Below are 12,670 nucleotides of genomic sequence, written 5' to 3'. Positions count from 1 at the left end.
GAGATGCTGTGAAGCGTTGGCCTCAGCTCTCAGCTCAGACTCCTGCCACCTGAGAGAGCTGGACCTCAGTAATAATGATCTAGGTGACGGGGGGGATAAGCTGCTCTCTGCTGGACTGGGGAGTCCACACTGTCAACTACAGACACTGAGGTGAGGTCTGAGACTATTCTTGTTGTCAGACACATCATTCCTAAGTTACATTATCATTCTATGGAATCAATGATACTTGCACTGAAAGGCTCAATAATTGAGACAGACAAAGGACATTATCTTCCAATCAATTCCTATAGTGTGTGTACGTGTGTGTGTGTGTGTGTGTGTGTGTGTGTGTGTGTGTGTGTGTGTGTGTGTTTGTGTGTGTGTGTGTGTGGTGGGAGGGGGTCTGCTCTGTCTTCACTCTCTGAATATGTTGCCCTACTCAAATCTTGACCCACCTGGCCTTAGATCAGCTCATGGGACTACACAATACTGCACTAACCCAATAGCAAGCAAATACATTATACCAGACGTAGAAATCCAGTCACTACAAAAGTATCCATGGTTGCTTGCTCCCCTGTTGAGAGAAACTATAACTCTCACTCATGAATTATTATCATAATGACATTGAGGTGAGGTCTGAGACTATTCTTGTTGTCAGACACATCAGTCCTAAGTGTGTTAAATTGTCAATGATACTTACACTGCAAATCTCAATGATGGAGACAGAACATTTACATGATCTTCCAATCAATTCCTAAACTCTTCACTGTGACAACACTAGTCCTACCACTTTATTTGTATTCCACCTTTTTCTTTTGTGAACTCCCAGACCGTCATCCTGTGCATGCACCGTTAACCTAGGACTACTTTCCCCTCCAAAAAGATGAATAAGTCAATATAAGGTCCACAATCTGAGCGGTCTTCATAGTTTAAAAAAAAAGCGATGAAGGATACCGTCTTACCTATCTCAGATGGGGTGTTTTTGAGTAACCATTTCATAGGGACAGCAACACATGCACAGTTCAATAACAAGAGGCCGACCTTTAGGTCAGGATGGCCTTGCAGCTGACTCAGCACATCCCCACCAACAGATATAACCCAGGGGACAGATTTAACCATTGTCAACCTGACTGGCTGTCTTGTTTCGTACCGTTACTACATAAAATCATAAACGAGTACAATACTGATCATAAAGGAATTAATGAACAGTGCATGACTGAACAAAATATAATCATCATGACATGGTCATACTGATTAAAATAGATTGTTGTTTTGCTATATTGATTATAAGAATATCATAAATGACAGATGAGAAATCTGTCTCCCCTCACACTATCAAGGAGGGAGCAATAACGCACACAATGCAACAATCATTTATTGTACAGCTTATAATGACATCATATTCAGCTCTATTTATCATTAAAGGCAGAATTTCAAAGAGTGTGTGTGTGTGTGGGGGGGGGGCACTCTCTGAATACCGTTACTCTCCTCAATTCCTGAACAATCTGGCCTTAGATCATCTGATGGGGCTCCACAATACTGCACTAACCCAATAGCTAGCAAATATACCACACTTAGAAATACATTGACTACAAACCTGCCTGCGATTGACTTGAATCTTGAATTCTTATCATAATGCACCACAGTGATCGTTTGGCTGCATGTATTTTTTTGTATTCCTCATTCAGGCTGAATGGATGTCACCTCACAGAGAGATGCTGTAAAGCGTTGGCCTCAGCTCTCAGCTCAGACTCCTGCCACCTGAGAGAGCTGGACCTCAGTAATAATGATCTAGGTGACGGGGGGGTGAAGCTGCTCTGTGCTGGACTGGGGAGTCCACACTGTCAACTACAGACACTGAGGTGAGGTCTGAGACTATTCTTGTTGTCAGACACATCATTCCTAAGTGTGTTACATTATCATTCTATGGAATCAATCATACTTGAACAGAAAGGCTCAATGATTGAGACAGACAGTGTACATTATCTTCCAATCAATTACTATATAATGTGTGTGTGTGTGTGTGTGTGTGTGCGTGTGTGTGTGTGTGTGTGGTGGGGTAGGGGGGGGGGGGGTTCACTCTCTCAATAACGTTTCTTTCGACAATTCCTCACCAATCTGGCCTGAGATCAGCTGATGGGGCTCCACAATAATTCACTAACCAATCTAACATATTGCTTGCTCCCCTGTTGAGAGCAACTATAACTCTCACTCTTGAATTCTTACACCACAGTGATGGTTTGGCTGCATGTATTTATTTGTATTCCTCATTCACATGTGGCCTTTCAACTGCCAAATGAAGAGGATTTAAAGCTGCACATGTACATTAGAGAGGAATAATCAGATTCTTGATATCAGATGGAGTGACACTATTTCCCCAGGTTGTCAGGCTGTAGAGTCCCAGAGGAAGGCTGTGTTTCTCTGGCTTCAGCTCTGAGGTCTAAGCCCTCCCACCTGAGAGAGCTGGACCTCAGCTACAATCACCCAGGAGACTCAGGACTGGCGCTGCTCTCTGCTGTACAGAAAGATCCACTCTGTAAACTACAGACACTCAGGTAAAGGCTGAATATGTGGCTGGACGTATCAATGAGATTAATACACTGTATTCATTTTCCACATGATTGTGAGTGTGTCATTCAACCTCTGTGGGTTCTTCTGTGGTTGATATAGTGTGGACCATGGTGGAGAGTGCAGGCTCAAACCTGGGCTGATCAAATGTAAGTCACCAAGGCTGTAGAGAATAGGACTGTGATATTACTCAAGAACCAGGGTACAGCAGAGTTCAAACAGTGCACCAGTATTGTATTCAAATGTAAATCTAAAATATTAGCAAATGTGAATTAGTTGTATCCCTTGTAAAACATTTTAAATTAATAAGTAATATTTTGTGAAAAAATTAATGTTGCCATAACAAGATCACATTGTGAATATTGTAAGTTATTCAATTGTTTTGATTTGGTGATTATTTTTGCCCTCTCAATCAGATTCCAGTGAGCTCACACTGGACCCAAACACAGCACACAGAGACCTCTCTCTGTCTGAGGAGAACAGAAAGGTGACACAGGGGAGAGTGAAGCAGCCGTACCCTGATCACCCAGAGAGATTTGAGGACTGTTCACAGGTGCTGTGCAGAGAGGGTCTGACTGGGCGCCGTTACTGGGAGGTAGAGTGGAGTGGGAGAGGGGCTGATATAGGAGTGACATATAAAGGAATCAGCAGGAGAGGAGAGGGTGATGACTGTGTGTTGGGATTCAATGACAAGTCCTGGAGGCTGTGGTGCTCTGGTGACAGTTACTCCGCCTGGCACAATAATAATAGCACTGTCATACCTGTCCCCTCCTCTGGCTCCCACAGAGTAGGAGTGTATCTGGACTGGCCGGCCGGCACTCTGTCCTTCTACAGGGTCTCCTCTGACACACGGACCCTCCTGCACACATTCCACTCCACATTCACTGAGCCCCTCTACCCAGGGTTTAGGCTTTGGAGCGATGGCTGTTCAGTGACCCTGTGGAAACTAGTCTCAGGGAGATCACACTGTATGTAGTGTTTAGGGCTACAGCCGTTGATGAGAACCAGATGGTTATTTGCTCATTGTGAAATGTGTGAAAAAGTGCAATAGACTGACAAAGCAGAAGTAGGAAATGCAACTGATAGTGAAACAATCCAGATGAATGATTAGATGATCAAATCAGACTGATGATGAACTCTGAGAATAACACAGGAGAGAGTGTCTGTATGTATATAAGAGTTGGTTAGATTGGGTGTTTGAGTTGTGATGCTGGATTACGTTGCTGTGTGTAAGATAGCAGGGAGTGGATGTGAAGACATCTCTCCTTCTCTGTCAGTACAATATGGACAGTGTCTTCAGAACATCCTAATCTACACAGTGTGTAATTGATTCCTATGCAAATCAGAGACCCTATAAAAACAAAGATATTCATTCCGAAATGACATGAATTATTATCCTTGCATTAAGATGTACTCAATTCAACTTATTGAGTGATTTGTTGATGACATTTTTGCATTTTAACTAATTTTAAGACTGTCAAAGCAAAAAGTCTGAATATTTCTGTCCATGAGGTATTTTTGTATTTCACTTTTAATAAATGTACTGAAATGTCAAAAATCGTGTTTTCGCTTTGTCATTCTGGGGTATTGTGTGTGGATTGATGGCAAATTCTTTAAATTGAATCCATTTCAAATTTACTCTATAACACAAGAAAATGTGTAAAAAGTGAAGGGGTCTGAATACCTTCAGAAGGCGCTGTACATGTTCTGAACTTCACTTTCCATGTATTCCTTCATTTTTATATAGTAATCATCTAGTACAGTAATATCTATGCATCATGTGACATTGTGAGGGGCAGCCAAGGTGCAGGCTGCTTTTCTCCTCTCTGTCTGTGGGCTGTGGGAGGCATGGCTCTCATGAGAAGACTTCACCTGTCCCCTGCAGTACCGCCCCCTGCCATGGGAGGCATGGCTCTCATGAGAAGACTTCACCTGTCCCCTGCAGTACCGCTCCCGGCCATGGGAGGCATGGCTCTCATGAGAAGACTTCACCTGTCCCCTGCAGTACCGCTCCCTGCCATGGGAGGCATGGCTCTCATTAGAAGACTTCACCTGTCCCCTGCAGTACCGCTCCCTGCCATGGGAGGCATGGCTCTCATGAGAAGACTTCACCTGTCCCCTGCAGTACCGCTCCCTGCCATGGGAGGCATGGCTCTCATGAGAAGACTTCACCTGTCCCCTGCAGTACCTCTGACCCCAGACCCCCAGACCTCCAGACCCCCAGACCCCCAGACCCCTATCCCCCAGACCTCTAGCCCTCAGACGGGGGCACCACCTGGTGGTCATTTACTAGTATTACAACAACAGAGATTAGAATCCAGCCAGTTAGCAATAAGCACTGAACCCTAAAAACCCAGAATTTGAACCTGAAATATTCTTTATAACATCACAGATCTTTTATAATGGAACAGTGTAATAGAACATCAGTGTAATAGAACATCAGTGTAATAGAACATTAGTGTAATAGAACAGTGTAATAGAACATCAGTGTAATAGAACATTAGTGTAATAGAACATCAGTGTAATTGAACATTAGTGTAATAGAACATCAGTGTAATAGAACATTAGTGTAATAGAACAGTGTAATAGAACATCAGTGTAATTGAACATTAGTGTAATAGAACATCAGTGTAATAGAACATTAGTGTAATAGAACAGTGTAATAGAACATCAGTGTAATAGAACAGTGTAATAGAACATCAGTGTAATAGAACATCAGTGTAATTGAACATCAGTGTAATTGAACATCAGTGTAATAGAACATCAGTGTAATAGAACATTAGTGTAATAGAACAGTGTAATAGAACATCAGTGTAATAGAACATTAGTGTAATAGAACATCAGTGTAATAGAACATTAGTGTAATAGAACATTAGTGTAATAGAACAGTGTAATAGAACATCAGTGTAATAGAACATCAGTGTAATTGAACATCAGTGTAATTGAACATCAGTGTAATAGAACATTAGTGTAATTGAACAGTGTAATAGAACAGTGTAATAGAACATTAGTGTAATTGAACATTAGTGTAATAGAACATTTATGTAATAGAACATTAGTGTAATAGAACATTTATGTAATAGAACAGTGTAATAGAACATTAGTATAATAGAATATTAGTATAATAGAACATTAGTATAATAGAACATTAGTATAATAGAACATCAGTGGAAACCAAAGGGGACGTTTTCTTTCCAGTGTTAACACTTCACTTAGCAATGTCATGACAACCCAAATGTGCAGACAGGCCTAGGAGACGAGTTAACCTTGACCCTAACCCTGACTCTAACCCTGACCCTGACCCTGACTCTGACCCTAACCCTAACTCTGACCCTGAACCTGACTCTGACCCTAACCCTAACTCTAACCCTGACCCTGACCCTGACCCTAACCCTAAACCCTGACCCTAACCCTAACCCTAGGGGATGAGTTAACTTTAACCCTAACCCTTAACCCTGACCCTAACCCTAGGGCTAGTAGAACCATGTAGTTAGGCTCTTCAAACCCACCTCCTCGTTGCCAGGCAACCCCCCCCCTTTTCCCTCCACCGTTCGTATTTTACGACATTTTTTAGAAAAAAATGTTTTATGAAACTCCTTCAAACCACACACTCTCCCCACCCCCTCGTTGCTAGGTAACCCACCATATCCCGTCCCTTTCCGACATTTTCTTTTCCTTTACGACATTCCCTCAAACACACCAACCTCCCTTATTTTACGACATTTACTATTATTATTATTATTATTATTATTATTATTATTATTATTATTATATCTTTACGACATTTACTTCTTCTTTACGAGAGAAGGGGAGACAGACACCATGGAAACCACCACCACCACCGACACCGGCGGCTCCTCTGGTACTCGTAGCGGGTCCTCTGGGACCGTCTCCCCCGGTGGTACCGTCTCCTCTACCGGCTCTGAGGCTAATGCTAACGGGGCTAACTAACGAAGCTAACGAATTTACCTACCGAGTGCAGTGTTGACGGGGTGCTAAAGGCTAATGCTAACTGGCTCTAACGAACTGACCGTGTGTGTGTGGGGGTGTGGAAACGCGTCGTGTCATCATTACTCGACATTCCTTCAAACCCACCCCCTCGTTGCTAGGCAACCCCCCCCCTTTCCCTCCACCGTTCGTATTTGTTTTGAAAAAATATTTTTACGACAGTCCTTCAAACCACACACACACTCTCCCCACCCCCTCGTTGCTAGGTAACCCACCATATCCCGTCCCTTTCCGACATTTTCTTTTCCTTTACGACATTCCCTCAAACCCACCAACTGTTCCTCGTTGCTAGACAACCCCACCCCTCCCTCATTTTACGATATCTTTTTATTATTATTATTATTATTATTATTATATCTTTACGACATTTACTTCTTCTTTACGAGAGAAGGGGAGACAGACACCATGGAAACCACCGACACCGGCGGCTCCTCTGGTACTCGTAGCGGGTCCTCTGGGACCGTCTCCCCCGGTGGTACCTCGTTTCTGACCCGGGCCACGACGCTCAACCTCCACACCGGGAACCTCGTCAACCGGAGCCGGCTGAAGAAGAAGTGTCCGTCGTCCCCGAGTGAGGAGGTAAGAAGGGCGGGGGGGGGGTCGGGAGGCTAGAGGCTAATGCTAACGGGGCTAACGAAGCTAACGTATTTACCTACAGAGTGCAGTGTTGACGGGGTGCTAAAGGCTAATGCTAACTGGAGCTAACGAAGCTAACGAATTTACCTACCGAGTGCAGTGTTGACGGGGTGCTAAAGGCGAATGCTAACTGGCTCTAACGAACTGACCGTGTGTGTGTGTGTATTATGAATGTGATTAAATAAATACTAAATATGTCGTTTTATTGTCATTTTCTGTCTGTCTGTCTGACCTGTTGTTGCCCTCCAGCTCCAGGATTGTATCCGCGCCAAGCTGTCTCTGACCTGTCTGTCTCTCCATCTGACCTGTCTGTCTGTTGTTGCCGTAGCTCCAGGACTGTATCCGCGCCACGCTGAGTGACTGGTCCTCCGAGACGCCGTCGGCCGGGGAGAAGGTGAGACTCATCCCTCTCTTCTCTCCCTCCTTTCCTCCTGTCTCTCTCTTCCTTCCCTCCTTTCTTGTCTTCCTTACCTCCCTCCCTTCCCTCCTTTCTTGTTTCCTGTCTTCTTTCCTTACTGTCGGCGGAGGAGAAGGTGAGACTCATCCCTCTCTTCCCTCCCTCCTTTCCTTCGTCTCTCTCTGGATGCTCCACACGCACAGACACGCACACCCACATACAGGCACACTCACGCGCCCAGAGGCGTCAATGTTTAGTGAGTCAAGTGGCAACGTGTGTGTGTGTGTGTGGGTGCTCCTGAGAGAGGGAGACACACACACTCACACAGACACACCCGTGTTTAGTGAGTCAAGTGACAACTTCATATTTATATTTATTCTGCTATCTACCTCATGTTACTGAGATAGATAGATAGAAACTTTATTTATCCCAGGGGGAAATTCAGGTTCCAAGTAGCGTACAGACATAGGGGTATCACACATAACATACACATACAACATTAGCAGTATTTTATACAGGCGAGGTGCAGTTGTAAATGTCTTTGCAGTTAGGTGAGGTGCTAAAAGGTAAGGTGCAATTATAGCATTAAATACTAAAAACTAAATACGGGCTACATAAATATGGACTATTTTTAAAGTGCATTTAGTCCCGGCTGGTGGAGGGAGGTAGGGGCTCTGTATGAGACCTAGCATAGCTAGTAAACATTGTAGATAATGAGGTGAAACAGTGACATGATACATGATGGTGATGTGATACAGAGGGTGGAGGTTATGCAGAGAAGTCCATCTCTTTGCCCTTGATTGACATGTTGTAGAGTTGTATGGCTCTGGGGACAAATGATTTAGTCAGTCTGTCAGTTTTGCTTGTCAGTGCTCGTAGCCTCCAGCTGATCAAGCTCTTCTGCTGGATGATGGTGTGGTACAGTGGGTGACCTTCATTGTCCATGATGGTGAGCAGTTTGCTCAGAGTTCTTTTTTCCATTACTGAAGTCATGCTCTCCTGTTAATACACATATATACTGCTAGACTGCATTACCCATACAGCTCATATGCTGCTACACTGTTCATACTGGAACTATTTATTCTGCTATAATGCTATAATGCTACTGCTAATTCATATACTGCACTACTTACTGCTCATATATTGCACTACCTGTAAATACTGTTCATTGCACTTTCTGCTATTTTGCACTTCTGGTTAGACGCTAACTGCATTTCGTTGTCTCTGTACTTGTACTCTGCACAATGACAATAAAGTTGAATCTAATCTAAAACGTGTGTGTGGGTGGGTGCTCCTGAGACAGGGAGAGAGAGAGGGAGACACACACACAGGCAGGGAGACGGGGTGGAGGCAGAGAGGGGGGGGGGGTTAAACAGGGAGGGAGGTTCTGCTGAGGTCAGCTAATCTCTCTCTCTGGTTCGACTAGTCTGGTCTGTCTCTAACCTGTCTCTCTCTCTCTAACCTGTCTGTCTGTCCAGGAGTCAGACGTCCTGGACTGCTCCCCCCCCCCAGGCACGCCTGTCTGTCTTTCTGTAATCTGTCTGTCCTGAACCTGTTTGTCTCTCAGACCTGTCTGTCTCTCCAGGAGTCTGACGTCCTGGACTGTTCCGGCCATCACGCCTGTCTGTCTCTCTCTCTCTCTCTAACCTGTCTGTCTCTCCAGGAGTCTGACGTCCTGGACTGCTCCACCCCCCAGGCGGCCGAGACCACCATCACACCGGAGGAGAGGGAGGAGCTGAAGGTGTCTGGTACGCTACGACAAGCTAACGCAGGCTAACGCTACGCTAATGCAGGCTAAGGCAGGCTCACGCAGGCTAACGCAGGCTAACACATGATACCGCCACCACATGCTGCCGCACGCTAACACACACCACGATAACACATGCTAATAAATGCTAGTGCATGCTAACACCGGCTCACACGCACCACGATAACACACGCTAACCCAGGGCTAACAAACGATACCAGCCCATGATTACACACGACGCGACCACACGTTAACCCAGGCTAACGTTGTCGTTGCAGTCAAGCTGTTCCTGTGCGAGTCGGACCAGTCGTGCATCAGACAGGCTGTCGACCTGGGTGAGTCCTGCCTGCCTGCCTGTCTGTTTGTCTCTCCCCTCCACAGCCTGTCTCACCCTCACCCTGGCGACCAGGAGGACAACATCCCCCCCCCCACACCCAGACCCTCTCGGACCTCTAACCTGTCTCCCTCCCCCCCAACAGCCTGTCTTACTCTCGCCCTCTCCCAACTCGACTCGGTCATCCTGGCGCCCCCTCCCGGCCCCCCGGGGGACGACCACGCCCCCCAGACCCTCTCGGACCTGCGGCCGGCGTGGGTTGTCTTGGAAACGCTGGTAGCGTCCGGGAAGGTGGTCGCCATCGGGACGTCGGACCTGGACAAGGGCCTCCTGGAGGAGCTGCACAACTGGGCCCAGGTGGGTGTCTGTCTGTCTTTCTCTGGCCTGTCTGTTTGTCCTGGGCTGGGGGGGGAGGGTGGGCGTCTGTCCCTGACCTGTGTCCTGTGTCAACCTGGCGTCCTGGGGGGGGGGGGGGGGGGGTGGTTCTGTCTGTCTAACCTGGACAAGGGCCTCCTGGAGGAGCTGCACGACTGGGCCCAGGTGGGTGTCTGTCTGTCTGTCTGTTCCTGACCTGTCTGTCTGTCTGTCTTTCCTGGACAAGGGCCTCCTGGAGGAGTTGTACGACTGGGCCCAGGTGGGTGTCTGTCTGTCTGTCCTGGGCTGGGGGTATCTGTCTCTCTCTCCATGTCCAAGGTGAAACCCCACCAGTAACCAGGTCAACCTGAGGGCGTACGTCAACTGTCTGTCTCTCTCTGTCCCAACCAAGCAGTTAACAGTGTCTCTCTCTCTCTCTCTCTTCCGTATTCAAGGTGAAGCCCACCAGTAACCAGGTCAACCTGGCATCCTGTTGTGTGATGCCCCCCGATCTGACAGCGTACGCCAAGCAGGCGGGGGTCCAGCTACTGACCCACAACGACCCCAAAGGTGGGTGTCTGTTTGTGTGTCTCTCTCTGACCTGTCTATCCCCCCTCTAACCTAACCTCCCTCTCCATCTGAGCTGTCTGTCTCTCTCCCTCTAACCTGTCTGTCTCTCTGTCGTCTTCCAGAGCTCATCACGTCGGCGGGCTTCCAGGAGGCGCTCCGTGAGAGCGCGGCATTAGCGACGGCGTCCCACGGCGACACCGACCGTGATGACCGTGGTGACGCGGCGTCGGCGTGGCGCCTCCGCTGGGTCCTGCGCTACGCCATCATCGTCAAGAGCCGCGGCATCATCAAGGCCAAGGGCTACCTGGTCCACGCCACCCGGGTAGCATAGCATAGTCTGGTGTAGTCGAGGATAGCCTAGTGTAGTGTAGCCTTAGCGTAGCATCGTGTAGCCTTGGTTAGCCTGGTTAGCGTATGCCGGACGACACCTAGGTTCCGTTGAAAGGCTTAGCTACGGGTTTAGCCACGCTAGGGTTAGCTCATAGCGGCTAACGTGAACCAGACGTTGGTTGGGGCCTGCTGTTAGCGCTGATGTTGAAGTGCCTGTCTGCCTGTCTGTCAGAGTACACTAGCTAGCGGCTAGGTGGCTAAAACATGCTAGGTAGCAGCTAGGTGGCTACTCACACCCACACACATTTGATTGAATTGATGACTAATAAAATAATTCATGGATTAAAAAAAAACAGATGATGTCGTTTTGGTTATTTCATTAAAAAGGGAGGGAGGGGGAGGCGTCTGGTTGATACCCTGACCCTATCCCTGTAGGGCGTCTGTGACCCCCCCACTACCCCCCTGTACCAACCCTAACCCTAGAGACCTCTTCACCCCCACTAAACCTAACCCTAACTCCCTATCAGCTCGTGAGGACAGTTAGGGGTTAGGTTTAGGGTTAACCGTTGCCGAGAAAAAGTCAAGCGGGAAAAGATTTTGATTTTTTAAATGATGGGTATGTCACACACATGTTTTCTGTTTTGGGTTAGGGTTAACCCTAGTACAGGGGGGTGGTGGGGGTGAAGAGGTCTCTAGGGTTAGGGTTAGTACAGGGGGGTGGTGGGGGTGAAGAGGTCTCTAGGGTTAGGGTTAGTACAGGGGGGTGGTGGGGGTGAAGAGGTCTCTAGGGTTAGGGTTAGTACAGGGGGGTGGTGGGGGTGAAGAGGTCTCTAGGGTTAGGGTTAGTACAGGGGGGTGGTGGGGGTGAAGAGGTCTCTAGGGTTAGGGTTAGTGCAGGGGGGTCATCAATTCAATCAAATGTGTGTGTGTGGGTGTGTGTAGCCACCTAGCTGCTACCTAGCGTACTCTGACTGACAGACAGACAGACACAGACAGACATACAGACAGGCACTTCAACATCAGCGCTAACAGCAGGCCCCAACCAACCAACCAATGTCTGGTTCACGTTAGCCGCTATGAGCTAACCCTAGCGTACCTAACCTAACCCTAAGCGTGGCTAAACCCAAGCGCCGTCCGGCAAACGCTAACCAGGCTAACCAAGGCTACACGATGCTACGCTAAGGCTACACTACACTAGGCTAGCCTCGACTACACCAGACTATGCTACGCTACGCTACCCGGGTGGCGTGGACCAGGTAGCCCTTGGCCTTGATGATGCCGCGGCTCTTGACGATGATGGTGTAGCGCAGGACCCAGCGGAGGCGCCAGGCCGACGCCGCGTCACCGCGGTTACGGTCGCCGCGGTCATCACGGAGCGCCTCCTGGAAGCCCGCCGACGTGATGAGCTCTGGAAGACGACAGAGAGACAGGTCAAAGACAGACAGACAGCTCAGAGGGAGAGGGGGGGAGGGAGAGAGAGAGACAGGTTAGAGGGGAGACAGACAGGTCAGAGAGAGAGAGACAGCGCCTCCTGGAAGCCCGCCGCCGAGATGAGCTCTGGAAGGAGAGAGAGAGACAGGTTAGAGGGAGAGACAGACATGGAAAGAGAGGGAGGGAGAGAGAGAGTCAGGTCAGAGAGAGACAGACAGCTCAGATGAAGAGGGAGGTTAGGTTAGGGGGGGGACAGACAGGACAGAGAGAGAGACACACAGACAGACACCCCCAGACAGACACCCACCTTTGAGGT

At 47.9% G+C, this 12,670-nt stretch overlaps 3 protein-coding genes across 11 annotated transcripts in view; all 3 read left to right on the top strand.

Moving 5' to 3' along the window:
* LOC310823880 (uncharacterized protein) overlaps positions 1–12,670 on the top strand; it is a 417,085-nt gene that overhangs the window by 255,863 nt on the left and 148,552 nt on the right. For all 9 annotated transcript variants that reach the window (XM_083696773.1, XM_083696771.1, XM_083696772.1 and 6 more), the window contains one exon: positions 1–150. This exon is cut by the window's left edge and continues 24 nt beyond it. In XM_083696773.1, the coding sequence (XP_083552899.1) occupies positions 1–150 (150 nt within the window). The remainder of the gene's footprint in view (positions 151–12,670) is intronic.
* Positions 863–4,099, top strand: LOC310823635 (stonustoxin subunit beta-like; the record flags this gene model as incomplete). Its single annotated transcript, XM_083696518.1, has 3 exons — positions 863–870; positions 2,650–2,696; positions 2,964–4,099. The coding sequence occupies 3 exons, from the start codon at positions 863–865 to the stop codon at positions 3,521–3,523; spliced, it is 615 nt and encodes a 204-aa protein (XP_083552644.1). The 3' UTR covers positions 3,524–4,099.
* On the top strand, positions 3,621–11,008 carry LOC310823634 (glutamate--cysteine ligase regulatory subunit-like; the record flags this gene model as incomplete). The annotated part of the gene is made up of 6 exons (XM_083696517.1): positions 3,621–3,632; positions 9,015–9,336; positions 9,614–9,670; positions 9,815–10,026; positions 10,479–10,593; positions 10,716–11,008. 6 exons carry the CDS (start codon positions 3,621–3,623, stop codon positions 10,922–10,924), a joined length of 927 nt encoding a protein of 308 aa, XP_083552643.1. The 3' UTR covers positions 10,925–11,008.

Source organism: Argentina silus (genome assembly GCF_951799395.1).
Source record: "Argentina silus genome assembly, chromosome: Y".
Lineage (NCBI taxonomy): Eukaryota > Metazoa > Chordata > Actinopteri > Argentiniformes > Argentinidae > Argentina > Argentina silus.
Note: the sequence above shows the minus strand (reverse complement) of the source record. Positions and strands in the feature narration are given on the sequence as shown.